The 18,344-nt window shown below is 31.8% G+C and overlaps 1 protein-coding gene across 1 annotated transcript; it reads right to left on the reverse strand.

Moving 5' to 3' along the window:
- Positions 1-4,551: 4,551 nt before the first annotated feature.
- Positions 4,552-8,045, reverse strand: LOC105128481 (coiled-coil protein). Its single transcript, XM_011030183.1, has 4 exons — positions 7,806-8,045; positions 7,023-7,328; positions 6,641-6,820; positions 4,552-5,443 (listed from the first exon to the last, which is right to left on the reverse strand). Exons 2-4 carry the CDS (start codon positions 7,272-7,274, stop codon positions 4,775-4,777), a joined length of 1,101 nt encoding a protein of 366 aa, XP_011028485.1. The 5' UTR covers positions 7,275-7,328; positions 7,806-8,045; the 3' UTR covers positions 4,552-4,774.
- Positions 8,046-18,344: the final 10,299 nt, after the last annotated feature.

The following is an 18,344-nucleotide window of genomic DNA, read 5'->3' on the forward strand; positions in this document are numbered from 1 at the left end:
TTTTGATAACTAAATGGAAAAAAATTGACGGGCTAACCCGTGAAACCTAAGATATATGTCATGAAAGTCTGATAACTAAATAAAAAAAATTTAACATTAACAAATTAAAATAAACAAAAAAAAAATAAAAAATAAAAAAACAATAAAAAAAAATTTGAGTTAACTTGTTAAACCAAGTTAACATTTTAAACTCGGGATTCATGTCATGAAAGTTTGATAGCTAAATAGAAAAAAAAAAGTTGATGGGTTAACCAAGAATTAACTTAGTTAACCTGCAAAACCAGGTTAACCAGTCAAATTCGGGATATGCGTCATGAAAATCTGATAATTAAATAGAAAAAAATTTAACATTAACAAATCAAATTAAATAAAAAAAATAATAAAAAGAAAAAAACTTTGGGTTACCTTGTCGAACCAGGTTAACTCGTTAAACCCGAGATCCATGTTATAAAAGTCTGATAACTAAATAAAATTTTTTTAACATTAACAAAAGAAAAAAAATGGACGGGTTAACCCAAAATTAATTGGGTTAACCTGTAAAACCTGGGATATGTGTCATGAAAGTCTGATAACTAAATAGAAAGAAATTTAACATTAACAAACTAAATTAAACAAAATAAAATTTATTAAAAGAAAAAAAACAAAGAAAAAAAGCGCTAAAGGCATCAAAAAAGAAAAAATTAGAAAAAAATAAAATAGGTTAAACTAAATTAAACAAAATAAAATTTATTAAAAGAAAAAAAACAAAGAAAAAAAGCGCTAAAGGCATCAAAAAAGAAAAAATTAGAAAAAAATAAAATAGGTTAAACTAAATTAAACAAAATAAAATTTATTAAAAGAAAAAAAACAAAGAAAAAAAGCGCTAAAGGCATCAAAAAAGAAAAAATTAGAAAAAAATAAAATAGGTTAAACTAAATTAAACAAAATAAAATTTATTAAAAGAAAAAAAACAAAGAAAAAAAGCGCTAAAGGCATCAAAAAAGAAAAAATTAGAAAAAAATAAAATAGGTTAAACTAAATTAAACAAAATAAAATTTATTAAAAGAAAAAAAACAAAGAAAAAAAGCGCTAAAGGCATCAAAAAAGAAAAAATTAGAAAAAAATAAAATAGGTTAAACTAAATTAAACAAAACAAAATTTATTAAAAGAAAAAAAAAGCTAAAGGCATTAAAAAAAAACTTAAAAAAAAATAGCTTAGCCTTTTACTATATATTGCTATATATTGCTATAATGAAAGACTGAGTAATTTTAATATATTTTTAATTAGTGTGAAAATAACTTTATTTGTCATTGAAAAAACTAGTATAAAAATATGATTATAATATCTAAAGTCAAATAAAAAATTGCTTTTGTTTTTCACATTATATTATCCTATATCTTTTTCAGAAGCCAAATATTTAGTGTATGTTTGGCAGTGTAGTTATAGTTATTTTTTAAATAATGTTTTATGCTAAAATACATGTTAATGATTTTTTTTTATTTTTTAAAAATTATTTTTAATATTAGTACATCAAAACAATTTAAAATATACAAAATATATTAATTTTTAATAAAAAAAATTTGAATTTTAAAAAACGGACACTTAATGAAGAAGCAAGGGAGGACCAAATTGCACCGAGGGGCTTGGCCTAGTGATGGAAGGGGCTTGTCTGCTTCCACTGCACCTGAGTTCAAGCCCTGGCGTGCACGCCTGTCATCCCCGCGGTGCCTTACCTGCCTACTGGATTTACAGGGTATTCAGTGGACCGTAGGGATTAGTCGTGGTATGCGCAAGCTGACCCAGACACCCATATAAATAAAAAAAAAAAAGAGGAAGGAACAAACTGATGATCAACATAAAATACATACGTCTCCCAAATTGATGATCAACATAAAATACATACGTCTCCAAGTCGCATGCTGGGTGATGATCTTGCCACACCTCATACGAGTAATGTTGACGTGTGCCATCGTTATAAAGAAAGGGCGTGGCAAAATCTTCAGCTATAACACCAAGGAAGACATGGAGAAGGCATGGTGTAAAGTCAGCATGCATGCTCTGACTGCACTCTAAAAGCACCCTTAATGACATATCAAGGTTTTTTTTCTTTCTTGTTTTTTGCGTTTTTGTTTTTCTAGAGAGAGCACAAGAAATTCAAAGGAAAGGTAACGTGCAAGCACAGAAAGGCATGATGCACGTGTAAGGTGTAAATAAGATGTGGCATGATTAAGATGCCTTTGAAATAGATAATCCTAAATATGAAAAATGATCTAAAAACATTATGTGAAGCTGTCTTCTAAGGATGTTGCTTTTTGAAAAGAAGTGTTAAATGATGAAATATATTCACTATTGTCTAACAATATTTGGTTCTTCTAAGTATTTAAGTTCTAACACTAATTGAAGATTTAAATTAGAAAAGTGCTCAAATATTTTTCAAAAAAGGTTTTTTTACCAAAAAAAAATGAAATAAAAACATAACGTCACTTCATTGCTGCATCATCATCATCGTCACTTAATATCTATATCATAATTGTCGTTTAAAATAATACCTCAACTTTATAAATTTTAATGCAATCAAAATATTTATTATTTGATACAATATCCAATGTTTCCTATTATAGTAATTTTTATGATTGAGTTTAAAAACAGGTTAACTTACTTAGTGAGTTTTCTAACGTTATTATATAGATATTTACAATATCAGAAGATAATACTTGATATTTGATATGTTAGTAAGATTAATTTGTTTTTGAACTAATTTCTTTAATTTTCATAATTAATTTTGATATTTATAACTGTTGAGATAAAACTGAATAACAACTATTCAATTTAATTTAAAATATAATTATTTTATTAACAGTCATGTATTTTCATTAAAAATTATAATATTAAAAGATATAATATTTTGTTATAAGATTTTCAAGTTTAATAAAATTTATCACTACACAAAAAAACAAATATACAATAAAACTAAAATTTCTTTTCTGTGTCTTATCAGCTCATTCGTTTAGAAGTTTAAAAAGCTTAATTGTATTGTTTTTATATATGACAAATAAATACTTTAAAAATAATATTTTCATGTCTTTTAAGTTAATTTCTTATTTGTTTCCATCTTTCGATAACGCTTTCTACTTAGGAGGTCAAAATGATTATGGCTTGTCTACCCAGGAAACTTGTCCTAAGCAGGACCACACTTTTCTGATACCCTATTCAATAAAATCACAGGGTGTCATCAAACAACCTCATAGCCCCTTCCGTGCAAATCATTGCAGTCACAAGAGAAAAGAGGGGCACGAAAAAAAGGAAAGAGTGCACCATGCATGATTAAGAAGAGAATCGATATTAACCTTCTAGCTAATCTCTCCACTTGGATAAACAGTGGCCTGCTTCAAACTCTCATCCAGGTAATAAACAAAAAGGATCACACAACCACTAAATGGACAGCACAGATTGTATCACGACATAACGTGTCCTAGTAAATGATGGCACCATAAGGAAAACATATCATGGTTAGACAGACACTTTCTTCAGTTGATGTACCACACTGGACCATCATTGATAAACGGGCTAGCTACTTGACCAACAGAAAGGTGTTTCCACAGAATTCATTCTCATAACTAGCTGTTCAGCTCAAGAACATTCAAAATCACAGAAGATTGCAGCTATCCAATGCGCGCACATACAAACAGCTTGATGTGCAAGTAACGTGATAAAAGATTCAAGAGATTAAATTATGCAACAATCTTCTGCCATCCCACTCATTCAGGCTCATATTCAAAAGGATATTATTTTACAAACAACTATGAGTCGTCATTTTCCCTGGTTGGGCCCTAAACACTCAATTCAATGGCACAAGTCCACTTCCCACTTAAATAGAATAAGGCTGGATGTAGAAGAGACAACCAAGCATGATCCCACAAATATATTCCTGCTCATAAATACATGGAAGAGATGTAAAGGTAGGCTCTGACGTCCTTTTAATTGAGCCCACGAACCACAAGTGCAAATCTACTTTAATGACGTGAATTTAAAGATAGTTCTTACAGAGAAATTTCCTGACTCTAGACAAGTCAAATTCAAAGCTTTAACTAAACTAAAGTCCTAAACAGTATAATGTTATCAGATCATGAGATCAAGGTCATATAAACTTTATGAGATTAGACTAATCCTTGTACCGACTGTCGACTGACATCCTAGGAAAATATCTTTGGTTGATTATAACCACGCATACCATCAAAATTCGTGTCCTTCTACCCTTTATGTAAGGAAAAACTAGGCAGAAATGGAAAAAGAAGTGATACCGACCTCTCTATTGAAAGTGGAAGAGCTGTTCAATAGCATATATATCTGAGAAGCTACGTGCTCATCGTCGGATACACCGCATCAAGCTAAGCATGTGCTGTGCTGATCTCTTCCATTTACTCTTTAATCCTGCATCCCTTTAAAAGTCCCAGGTAACAACATGTCATGACTGCTTGCCCTCTAGGGGTGAGAAATATGACAAAGATGGGCACTAAAAAAAAAAATACATGCAGAAAAGCCACATAGACGATAACACAATCTATAACGAATTCCTACACTTATAATACTTCCTGTTTAATTAAAAGGAAAATAAAAGGGAGTTCACAAGTTAATAGCAGAGAAGGAAAAAAACACAAGAAAAGCCTATACCGTACAAGCAAGCTATACAATGAGTTCACCACCATGAAGAAAACCTCAAAAAAGACCGATGGCCTGTCTTACATTACATGGTTCCATACTGTACTACCTACAGCTACGTACGTAGATTGTCAGTTAACAGGAAGAGATACCAAGCCAGCTCACTGTCCGGTCCAATAAACTCAAGGCCCATGGAGCCAAAATATGGGCTACCCTTGGCATTGTTGGATAAGTAAGTGTGCCAAGTATGAACCAGTTGATGCTTAGAAGAGCAACTGCATCAGAAGCAGGTTTGTTCTTTATGGTGGAGAAAAATTGAACCACACTTTTCAGTGATATGCCAACAACAGTGAAGAGTGCTACCACAAGGGGCATGCAAGGATCTTCAGCTTCCCAGATGATCATTCCTACCAAAAGTGATAGCACAGCACTGAAAAGAGACTGCGAGAGTGCAGCCTCCCTGCTATGTATCAGAGCCTCATTTATGTCCAAATTCCTTGAGGAAACACCCGTTGTAACTTGGTGAATGGGCACACTATCTGTGGATTCAACTTTCAAGCAGTTGACAAATTCTGCTTTGCTTTTGCAGTCGCCCTCCCATCCCTTTCTCTGCATCATCAGGTCTTGGAATAGGATTTCAGTTCCTTTATAGTCAGATTTCCATGACTGGATACCAGAAGAAATGCCATAGTTGTCAGCAATGATATTATGGCCATTGTCTCTGTGATCATGATCTTTCAAGCTCCAACTACCTCTACCCACATTTTCCTTCAGCTGAGCATTTTCAGCCTTCAGATCCTGCAACTGTTGAAACCCACATATTTTTTCATTTGCACGGAATACAATCACAATGTGTAGGCAAAGCAATAGCATAGAATTCAACTTACATAGATGCATAAGTTGTCAGGGTTATAGGAAACTGACAGAAACTTACAGATACAGATCCAAAAACTAACCTAGATTAAGCAATTCCTTGACATTATTTGTTTGTGGTATGCCCTATCTAACTTTTTGGCATGTCAAGTAAGATTTTGTCAATTCGTCCCACTTCCAAATTTATAAGCATTGCTAAATTGCTATTTTCAAATTGACAAGGAATGTCGGGAAAGAATGGCATCTCTACCAGGTTATCTATCCTTGAATCGAGTAAGCACCAACACTACTTTAGAACACAGCATTCAGATTTTAAAGCAATATCTTCAACATCAGATCACGGGGAGAAAAAGGACAGATAGATAACAAGATCGGTTATCTACTATGCTAAGACCTAAAAGGATGAACCAATCAATCTGAAACATGCAAAGGAAAAGGGAGGTTACGATAACCAAACAAATGCAGATTATCCAAACATATTAGGCTGGACAGATTGTTAGACATGGCAACTTTATGGGCAGCACTTTCTCAATAAACTTCTTATCAAAACTTCGATCCAAAGGTTGATACTCTGTAAATCATTATGAACAAGATAGTCCAGGTAAAAGGTTATCATGCATTAATAGTCAATGCTGACGTGCAAAGTCTGCTCATCTTTTTCCACTAAAGCGTATGCCATCGAGATAAGCCATGGCTGAAAAAGCTATAAAATCTCAATGATTTAGACTACAGAATTCGCCCATTTAGAAGATAACCAAGCCTGCAACAAGTTACTGCTTATTTTTAATCTGTTCAAGAAGAGAGTCTTCAACTGCCTGTTTATTAGAAATCAGTTCAGAAATGGAGACTGATGTCTGCAATTAAACGATAGAATTAGTCTACAGGCCAGGTCCCAATAACGCAAATTGAGTATTGAAATAAAAGTTCAAATCGGAACACTTCTCTCCATTTTCTTCCTGGTTGGACAACCAAAACATGTCAATTACAAGGGAAACAATTTTATAAAGGCACCTGCAATGTGTAATTTAAAAGTATGACATTGTAATTGCCATCACCACACATTAGATGATTGAAACCACAAATTAACTTGATCAATTAACTCAATTTTCCGACGGGTAGAGCAATTACCTCAACCTCTAGAAATTCAATTTTGGCAATCGCCTTTTCATTTTCCTCTTCAACTTCGGTTAACACTGATTCCAAAATTCTAATTTCTTTATCTGCTGTCTGGAGCTGGCCATGAAGTTCCTTCCTTTCCCAAATAAGATTGTCCAATTCGATCTGCATCCGAAGCAGCTGGTCTTCCAGCTGAAAATCATAATAGCAAAGCCGATTAAAAAATGTATCAAAAGCAAACGTAACTCCAATTCACCATTAACATACAGTCATGTAGGTCCTAGCTAGCTAAGAAACCAAAAAATACGAATCCTCACACAAATTGATAGCCCATCAAGGCTAAAATAAAAATCTTATCTAGGAAAGCCATAGAAATCAAAGAGTTAAAACTAACCATCTTCTCCCTTGGTAAGGCAGTCAAAACCCGACCAGGAAAAAGTATAAGACCGACAAAGCAAACCATGGTCTTCCATAACATATTTAGATGAAAATTGATTGTGACTAGCAGCAGCTCTATCCAAGTGTGAATAGCAATAAACATGATTTTGAGAGGAATCATGATGGCCAATTTGCATAATGAGAAAGGCTTTGTCACCAAGATTAAAGCAGTAGCCATTGATTCCGGAAATAGCACCACTGGATCCATTATAATTGACCAATTACGTTCATTTGTTGCTCAATTACGACACGTCCAAGAGCGCTGCGTAGAGGTTTAAAGCAAAATATTAACTAATTATTCATAGCTACGATATAATTCAAGATCAGCCCAAGAAATGCTGTAATCAGTTACTCCATTCAGGAACATTTTAGGCAATAATGAAGAGAGAAAGACAAAGTCAAAAACCTCCTCTGCACTGAACATATTCAGGAATTAGCATTGAGTAATTACAGATAATGAACGATTCTCGTAATAGCTTGATCTTAAAAGTAGGGAAATCTGAAGCAAGCAAGAAAGCAACTAAATTTGGCTTCAAGATAGCAACTTTTTGGAGAAAAAAACTGCTGAAATCAAAAACACATCTGCCCAGCTCTTTCAAAAGGGAAATTGAGATCATGGGAAATGTAGGTGCATGCAGTTTCTCAAGTTGCAGCACCAGTACTCAAGAAGCAATAAAGGAAAGGTAAAAACATTCAAAAGAACCCACAAGTACATGAAGAGAGAGGGGGAGAGACTTACTCAGAAATGAAATCAAAGTAATTGAGCGAGGCAGCACTGAAACATGGAATCTTTTTGGAGAGATAGAGAGAGCCAAAGACAGACACGTAAAGGGAGAGGCGGGCGAGTCAGAAATCGTAACCAGTGATAAGTTGAGGAGAGAAGAGGAGAAGAGGAGAGGTGGCAACGAGAGAATTGTCATGGCTGACACGTGGCTACTGCCTGCATCTTCTATGTACTTGTTCTCGTACTCAGTACCAAACAAGCCAAGATAGATATTTATCCACTTCGGTTTTAATTTCAAGGAATGAATCGAATGATTTAAAGTTATTGTGTAATTTGGACACAGATGGAGGTTTTTGTAATATTCAGGTATTTTTTGTAATATCTTTAAACTTTTGGATAGTCATTGTAATTTCATAATACTTTAGGGTGTTTTTTTTCTAATTCACACTTCATAATTTTAAAAAAACTCGGTGAACAAAATCAAAATCAATCAAATATTATTTCTTTTAATTTAATATATATTTTATAGTATTTAATATCAAGTGTGTTTATATTTTTAAGTTTGAATATATTTGATTTTAATTAATTAAAAAATATAAAATTAATTTTTTATATCACAAAAAAGTACAATAAAAAAGGACAGTAATTATTAAAAAAAAAAGTTGAGAATAGATTAATCTATATGAAAAGAATGTTCTATTCTAGTTAATGGATTCATAGACATACACCGTAAATAAAACTTTAAATACATGAAATTAAATAAGTATATGTATATAAATATATGATTTTATTAAATATATAATTGGATATAATTTCTATCTAAAGTTTTATTTGAAAAGAACAAGATAATTCTTCCCTTTGATTTGATATATGGTGACTTGATTTATTTATGAAATCAAACTAAGATATATGTTTATAAGAACACGAATTTGAACGTATATTGCGAAGTGAAATTTAATGATTTGATGCTTTGAAAAATACTTTTGATTTATCTTCAAAGTATTGTTGAAAAACTCCTATAAGACATTTAGGTTTGATCTAACGGAATTTTATTCTTTGTAGATATCAAGTATGGACAAAAGAGTCTTATGAACTTTTGAAAGAGCTTTCTTATTTAAAGAGCTTGTCTTTAAGAAAAGTTGTATTCCAAAAACTCTTCTTCTTCTTTTATTGGCCAAGAAATATATCAAAACTCACTTATTTTTCATGTTATTTATTTCAATTTTATTTTATTATTTTATAAAAAAATAAAATAAAAATAACATATGATGATATTTGATTAGTAGAAAATTTTTATTTTTACAAATACCTCCTCGAAATAAGTTCATTTAATTTTAAAAACAAGTGGACATGTCTTGAAAATATGGATAAGAGAGCTTTGTACTTTAAATATAATTTCCACTAAAATTTGATTTGATCATACTAATTTTTCATAATAAATAGATATATCTTATTGTAAAAATAAAATATAATAGTTAAAAATAAAAATTTATAGACCAATTTTAATTGATATTTATCAAACTAAATAATATAATTCAATATCTTATTTGAAACAAATGCATATTTAAGGACCAAATTTTAAAATTGATCTTTATGCATGAATAGTAATTAGCATCTTAATGGTTGTGGAATCGAACCACATGATATCAAATATTGATAAAAAAAAAAAAATCTATCATGATTTGATAACAATATTTCCTCACAGAACAGGAACTATTGCCATTGTTCCTTTTTGCTTTTGTCGTTACTATGCTTTGAACAGGAAAACAAAACTTGACTTCCCCGTTTTCTAGTTTCAAATGAGGAAATGAATTGCTTTTTTTTTTCTTCTTCTTTTTTCTTGCTGACTTTGCTCTCACAAAATAAGAAAGATTTATTGATTTAGATTAGGAAAGGATTCCTGGGGTGGTTGTAAAAGAGCATTACATTGCCCCTTTCTTGTTACCAACCACGCAGCCCTTCCTCCTGCTCTTTTATTAACTGTGCAGCCTCAACCTGGCAACCAAACATCTTACTTCAAAATCAATATCAAACTTTTCGGCTGCTTTGCAAAGATTGTGAAGTGTTGTTGGGTATGGTTAGCATCTATGGACAGAATTGATCAGCCAAAGGTTAAGCAGAACGATGTTGGGTCAGGTGATTACTTGGTGATATCATTACACCGAGTGTGGTACTGCTTAAATTCAAATTCGATTAATGGTGCAGCCCCAACCAAGTAGTTCTTTGTATTTTTTTTTAATGTGAATATTCGGATCAACTTGTATGCACCTTAATTAATTTTATGAGTTTTGAAATTAACGACTATGTAAACCTACAATGATCTTAAAATTTATAAAACTCGAATTTATGAAATTTAGAAAGTAAACATAGAAATTAACTAGTTGAGCTAGAGCTGTGGCTTCCATATAGCAATCCAGCATCACTGATGGTCTTAGCACGTATCCATGGCTCTTCGATATTTGTTTTACAATTACAAGTGTGCTTTTGTTTTGTTTTTGTATACATGCAGGACACAATTACGAGTTGTGGACAGATTCAAAAGCCTATAAAATTAGATGTCTCGTCTGTTGTAGACAGATTCCACATGATTTATATACAGAGCCTCGTCAAAGATTGAAGTTGGATGAAATATTTGTTATAAACAAATTCCACTTAATCATTCTTATTACCGTTATTAGCATTGCAAAACCTTAACTTGGATGTCAATTATGCTTATAAACCAACCGTAGCAAAAATTCAACTTTGCTATTTTAATATGTGAACTTATCTTATTCATACAATTTCTTGGGTTTTATGTGTGAATATACATGATCTTCCAACCAGTGGTTCAGAATTGCAAATTCCTTGTTCATCAGGCATATTCATGGTGGAAGTTGCCGCAAGGGATTTAACATCTTTGTCACCAATATTCCCTAATCATTGCTACCATAAATTATGATATATTCTCAGCCCTGAATTGATAGATTGTGATATGTTCTCCCAGCTCTAGATTATTTCTACAAACATTGTGAGTTCAAGGCTACTTCTCCTACAACTCTAGAATTCATCAGACATGAAGGCCAAAGCAATTCCATCATTTTAACCTTGTAAATAAAAGAGCTTCAACAAGTGTTTTTCCTTCTCATTTGCATTAAAAATCAATGTCGTTTGCTCGGACAATCTTATAAATTCTTCCTGCAGCTTCTCAACCATATTAGCAATTTTTTTTTTTGCATTTTGCAAGGCTTTCTCCACTTGAATAACTCTACGACTTGTTCATGTTCAATGATATAAGTTTTTGTCCCGTGTTGAATTATAACTTAATTTTCTTTAACATTCTTTGGAATTTGAATGTAGGTTAACCGTTTTACCTGAGTTCCATATGAGTTTCTTTGGTGATCTGAATTCTCTTGCTGTAATATTTCATAAGGCTGTCTTAATACTTAAATAGTCTTTTTTTTTTAACGACAATGGTTGTTGTTGTTATTATTATTTTTATTATGACCCATTGATATTGGTTTTCGCAATTCATAACCTCATCACTTTTCTTTGGCTTTTTCTCAAGTAATCTCTTACCCTCTTTTTTTTTTTATTATTATCATTATCATTAGGACATATAAATATCATGAGATTTATAATCTTGTTCCCTATCCCTTCTTTTAAATATGCACTTAATACGTACTATATTGCTTTTTAGATGGTGACTTTCAAGAATTCTTCTTCTTCTTCTTCTTCTTCTAAAAGGTTATTTGTAATTGAAGACAAGTATTGTAGGACAAGCCTTAATGTATATGAACCCGTTGTCGATCCATTTGCTAAGAAGTGGCCTTTCAAAAGCATCAATTATTTGACTTTATGGTTATAGGAGATTTTTTATGAACTTTAAGGTCATGATGGTTTGCCTTAACCAGTTTTACAATAGCAATTCTTATTTCCACATTCAATAACTTTTCTAGCTGATTTGCCACCATTAGACTATCATAAACATAATGGAGATGCTACTTGCAAGGATTATTTTCCAATCTCTGATGCATTTAAGTATACTCCTAAATATTGGGAATATGTATAAGATATTTAAGACACTACAAGCCGATCCTCATGAGGGCGAATATTCAAGACACCATTTGTGCATCCTTTTTTACATATGACTGGCAAATGAATGTTATCCTTTCTTTCTATTACTATTAGAATCTCACTACTAACATGCTATCTACTTTAAATGGTGAGGAGTCTATGTCACTTTGGGAATTGAAATCATGTAGTGACCTTTTTATTTTCAACACTTTCTATAATGAAGTCATCCCTTCTGCTAATGAACTTAATGAAGCTGGTAAGAAATTTTTCCCCAAAAAGCTGTAAGTACCTATTTATTACCTTTCATAAAGATTGTGAGACCATTGATGGTGACTATGTGATATAATATGACTTGAGATGACTTGAGATACAATGTGCCTTTCTCTACAAGTCAGTCTAGGGAATCCAATAAGATTACTTATCCATCTAGCATCACTTGTGATTCCTAGTGTGAAGGGAATGAGTGCTTTAAAAGATAATCTAAAGAAGAAATCCACTTACTCCTCAGGGGCAAAGAAAATAAGTGTACAATCCTTTCCTCTATAATTGGTAAATGAATTCTTATCTTGTTTTTTTTACACGCCATATTAATTTTTTTTTTTTTACTGAGATGCTCATAATGATATGTGTGCAATAAGAAAAAGAAAGACAATGTTGAAGCAATTTTAAATGTTAAAGACAGTGAACATGAAGAAAGTGTTCAATCCTTGTGGACTGAGTTTTTTTTATGGAGTCCTTAATGCATCAATCATGCCAGATAATGTTGATGATTTGGTTTGACCCTTTTTTTGTTCTTTAATTCATGTTACTTGGTATATATTAACTTTTTTTTTTTGTTTCAACTTGGTCAACAAAACTTAGGGAATGACTTTGAAATGTATATTGGGCCTGAAATGAGTGTCGCTTTTATTGCTAGCCCTAATCCTTTTAATATTTTAGCTATTAGAATTAGAAACTTTCATCCTTCATGTAGCTTACCACATGAGTAATCTAATCATCGATCTATAACACCACCTCTACCAGTCCTTAATATAAGGACTAACTTGTGTAATCCTAGAGCTACTACTATCTTTAAGCCATCAGGAGTTAATATGTATTATGCTGATGATATAATAGGTGAGAAAAGATCTAGATTTGCTATTAAATATAGGGAGAGCATCAGAAATAAGATTGTTCATACATCGATCCATTATATTCCTAACTTAACTAGTGAAGTTGAGAAGATCCTCCATTCTATAGGAGATATAAAGTTTGATTGCTCCTCTATCATAATGATAATGATGGAGGTGATTGGAGATGCTAAAAATTTTATCTAGTTAGAGTCTTTCCTATCTTCTACGATGACATTATTGTAGCGAGCTTTAAATGTTGAAAAGCTTGAAGTGCAACTTAAAAATTCTAAAGTTTTTGAAGAAGAGGCATCTAGATCTATTTCCACCATTAACGCTGAGATAACAAAAATAAAGGATCAATTGATAGAGTTGCAGAGCAAGAAGATCTAGTTAAAGTCATCCCTTAAGGGATATGATAAAGAGCTTTCTAAGAGAAAAATAATCACCTCTAACATTTGAGCAGAGATCCCCACACTATCCTATTTCCCTGTGATAAGTGAAACTGATGCCATCATTTTTCAAAAAATAAAAGGATTGTTGGAGACCAAATAAAATGAGTTAAAAGAACATAGCTGGAAACTGTAGTATGCTGATGGTTTCTTATGCTTTGTAATGCTTTGTTTGTTTTTTATTTTGTAACACTAGCTTATTATTTTATATTGAGAATACATATTTTATGTAATAGAATTCTTCTTTCTATTAATAAAGTCTATATTTTGCCTTCACTCGTGTCTTATTATTTGGATTTCCATGTTATGAATTGTTTTTAAGGTTTATTTATCCCTCTTTTTTCTTGTGAACAACCATATTGGCTCGAATAACTTTAAAGGATGATGTGACTAAAAATAATTTTTAAGTTGCCTATATACCTTTATGGATAAAGGATTAAGTCATAATGTAGTTTAAAAGATTTTTTTGTTAAAGGGTTTTTTTTTTACATAATTGTACTCAAAATGAATTTTAAGTTGTCTACGTGCATCTATGGATAAAAAATCAAGTCATAAAATAATTTTTTTTTGCCTTTCACAGTTTTATCTCATGTGGGCTAGAGTTACATCAGATTTCAAACATAGTATCTTTTTAAGAATTTATCATTGATAGGCCCAATCCTCAAGTTGTTCTCATTGATAATGATGTACGCTTTGTTAGTGTAGACTTATTAGTCGTCCCATTTCTAGAAGAACTTGTTACCCATATGTTTTGACATGATTATCTGGTGTCGTACTGCTAAGACAAAATCTCCTTCTTTAAATGAGCGTGGTCGCACCTTCTTATTAAAAGCACTATAAAGTTTTGCTTGATAACATTCTAATCGTTGTTATTCCTAGATATGCTTTTCATCTAAAGTTTCAAGCTCTTCGAGATGTAAAAGAACATTGTCTTCATTAGAAAGTTGTTCTTGGATCATAATTTTTAAAGATGGAATTTGACATTCTAGTGGAAGAGCAGCTTCAACCCCGTATACCAAGGAATATAGAGTAGCTTAAGTCGACAATTAGAATGTAGTATGATAAGCCTATAATTCTTCTCTAATTCTATCATACCAATCCTTCTTTGAATGATTCACCACCTTTTTGATAAATATTACATAAGGTCTTATTAAAGCTTTTGTCAAATCATTAGTCAAAGCATTGTACATAAAAAAGTTATGTTGTTTGAAATCAAGTTGTACACACAATTTGTTCATGATTGTACCGTAGAACTTCTTTCCATTATCACTTATAATATATCTTGGTATCCTATAATAGTATATGATGTTTTTCTAAATAAAGTTTACAACTATCTTTTTCTTGAAATAGAATTTTACATCGACAAAATGAGCTTAAGCTATGGCAAAGGGGTCGGTGTTCGTCACAATCTTTCTTACTTGTCTATTTTGTCAATACTTAAAGTATTGGTGGAGCGTTGAAGAGACGATACCATTTTCATGTATCCATGGTCGTCCAAGTAACATATTGTAAGTAGTTTTAACATCTATAACATAGAAAAGCACATTAAATTCCATATCTTTTATGTTTATTGCAAATCTTATCTTTTTTATGGCATTTTGCTCTCCTTGATTTAAACCTTCAATCATCAAATTACCTGGGAAGAGTTCAACTATAGGAATCCCAAGCTCTTTTATAGTATTAAGAGGTAGTATACTGACTGCTAAGCCATCATCCATCAAGATACGATTCACCATATTTTCATTAACATATCCTTTAATGAAAAAAGGTCAATTATGAAGTTTTGATCCAAGTAATAAGTCTTCATCATTAAAGGATATCTCTATTATGCATATATCGTAAAACAAGTTTAAAGAGTCATTATGAATTTCCTTCATGCTAGGTTTAGTAAGAGTTTTCCTTTCATCAACATGATAACAAGTAATAAGTTTATTTTCAATCCTTCTTATATTTATTGGCATATACTCATTCAATGTAACAAGTTTTCTTAACCTTTGAGCTGGAAGAAACTCTTTGACTGATATAAATTTTATCGAATCTTTTAGTGTATCGACTAAATAATTAGCTTCCTACCTATCGAGATTTTTGTTATAGTTTGCTTTGTCATCTACATATACTTCTTATTTTCTATTTTACATGTAACTAAAGTCAATCCTTCATCATCATAATTTTTTGATGAGTTAGGCTTTAAGTTGCCAACTTTAGGTGTAAGGGTTATATATGGAGTTTGATTCGAGGATACAATAAAGCTTGTAGGCAAAGTGACACTAAGTTTTATAGGTTCAAAGGAGCCAAAACTTGTTGTGGGGAATAACTAGTGTTGTCCTAAATTGATTATGGTTGTGATATTAGAGGCTACTATTTCATAATAAAAAATAATATCCCCCTTCTCGTGTAGCCTCATAATCTTGTCTTTCAGCAAAAAATACTTCTTTAAAGGATGACCAATCAAGCAATGGTATTTATAATAGTTTGGATTGTCCACTTGGTTTGCTTCTTTAGGGCGTTTTACCTCCAACAAAAAAATGAGATTTTCCTCAAGTAGATCATTTAGCATTCTAGATATGTTTAAGTCGGGGAATGAATACACTTTTCTTATCGCTCTGTCAAGGATGATTTTTTTTTCTTTCACCTTTTTGAAAAGTAACTAGTGTTGTACGATCATTCCTTTTAACTCCAGTTGGTACCTTTATGACAGTCGAATTAACTCTAAAAACTGATTTCCTTCAATCTTTAGAGTGCTCTTTTCGAATCTACAACCTTCAGGCTTATTTCTCTTTAGCTCTTGCATAGGTAATAATGAGCTTTCCATTGCCACAATGCTAAGTTTTATGTCATATACACGAATAGCTAATTCTTTAAAAGACTTTGGTTTGATGCCTTGTAAAATATAACGTAGCCCTCGATGCATCCATTGAATACACATGTCTAGTACAGAAGTTTCGATGAGCCGATCTCTATAGTTGAGGCTAAGATTTCTCCATTAATAAATGAGTCGATGGCATTCTCTTCTTTCCACTAACGTGCATTAATGAGTTCAATCATACCAACCACATGACAAGTGCTATAAAAGTGGTTAAAAAACTCGCGCTCCAATTGCTCTTAAATATCAATCGAGGCAGATTGCAAGTCAGTGTACTAGTCGAAGACATTACCTTTCAAGGAATGAATGAACTATTTTATTTTGAGATTGCCATCAGTTTTAGCATTGTTGCAAGTATCCACAAAGTGAGCAATATTTATTGCTTAGGATTCCCTTTGCCATCAAATTATTGAAACTTTGATGGTGATAGCTTAGAGGCATCTTTAACGGGTCAATTCTTTAGGTGTATACTTCGTATAAAAATACAAGGATTGAACTGAGCTTTCTACTTAGTTTGTGATGGCTTCATTAATAAGTTCTTTCAATTGATTCATGGTGATGATGTCATTAATAATACCATGTATATTCCTTGTAGCTCCAATTATAGAATTCTTAATGTCATCGAATTGATCTACTTACAAAGCCTTGGTAGTTGAGGTTTGGCATCCTTCGTTCATGCCGTCGTGTTTGTTCATCAAGTTTGCTATCTCGTGGTTTTTTTCTTTGAGTGAAGTTGAAAGCCCCTTGACGGTCAAGTTAGCCACACAATCCTCTAATGATGTCGTCTTGGTCGTCATCACTAACATAATGTCAAAACTCAAAGCCTTACTTAGTGATTGACTCGAAAAAGTCTTAATAAGTGAATTGTCAAAATCGCCTTAAGTGCCAAAGAGAATTCCATGCGCCCTGTTAACTTTTATAGTGGAGTTACTTGTAGCTTCATCCTTAGAGCTAGATCTCGTGCCCCTCTTACATTTGAATTTGATGTAAACTTGAGGGTCGGCTTGGTTTATGCATGCAACTCGATAATGAATTTTGTTTCAATAATAAGGTTGAAGAATCTTTAATGGTATGTTGATGACTTGAATCAGTAGTCTTGTTGCTTTAGAAAATGATAATGGTGATCATGTTCCTTTTAGTTATCACTGAGAGTTTATTGAAAATTCTCTTTTAAAGGGAATAGATAAGAGGTAAAGATTTTCCCAGTGGAGTCGCCTTGAGTGCCAAAAATTTATAGACATAATTTTGAGCACTTGAAATTGAACAAGCACACATATACAAATATATGATTTTATTAAATATATGACCAGGAACAATCTCTATCTAAAGTATTTTTTTTGAAAAAAACAAGATAATCCTCTGATTCTTCCTTTGGATTTGATATATGATGACTTAATTTATTTGTGAAATCAAGCCAAGATTTATACTTTGCAAGAACATTGATTTTGGATGTGTATCAAGAACCAAGATTTAGTGATTTAATGTTTTGAAGAGTACTTTTGATTTGTGTTCAAAGTGTTGTTGAAGAACTCTTATAGGGTGTTTAAGCTTGATCCAACAAAGCTTCATTCTTTGTATACTTCAAGTGTAAATGAAGGAGGCTTAAGAACTTTTAAGAGAGCTTCCTTGTTTGAAGATAAAGCTTTCTTGTTTTGAAGAAAATTTGTATCTATAAGAATTCTTCTCTTTCTTTTCTTCTAAGTTGAGACCCTCTATTTACAAAGATTTGTAAGGGCTCCCAACTATTTTTCCAATGTCACATGACATGATTTTAGTGGTTGATCTTTATTGATGAGATCTTGTATTTATGATAAGATATCTTGAATACCTTATCCCAAATGTCAACCTTTCATTGGCCAAGAAATATATGAAAACTCATTTATTTTCTAAGTCATTTATTTTAAATTTATTTTTTTCTTTCATAAAAAAATAAAATAAAAATAACATATGGCAAAATTTGATTGGTAGAAAATTTTTGTTTCTACACACATAATTCATTATATTGATTTTTAAGTGCTAATTTTTTATTTACTTTCAAAATAATTTTGTTATGTGTGTAATTAACTTACCCATAAAT

Source organism: Populus euphratica, unplaced genomic scaffold (assembly GCF_000495115.2).
Source record: "Populus euphratica unplaced genomic scaffold, PopEup_1.0 scaffold14.1, whole genome shotgun sequence".
Lineage (NCBI taxonomy): Eukaryota > Viridiplantae > Streptophyta > Magnoliopsida > Malpighiales > Salicaceae > Populus > Populus euphratica.

Excerpts from the sequence above, each read along its gene's own strand:
- LOC105128481 (XM_011030183.1), bottom strand. The coding sequence starts at position 7,274 with ATGGATCCAGTGGTGCTATTTCCGGAATCAATGGCTACTGCTTTAATC. Across the intron at positions 6,821-7,022 it reads CCTTACCAAGGGAGAAGATG|CTGGAAGACCAGCTGCTTCG; the intron begins GTTAGTTTTAAC and ends TATGATTTTCAG. Across the intron at positions 5,444-6,640 it reads TTGAATTTCTAGAGGTTGAG|TTGCAGGATCTGAAGGCTGA; the intron begins GTAATTGCTCTA and ends GGGTTTCAACAG.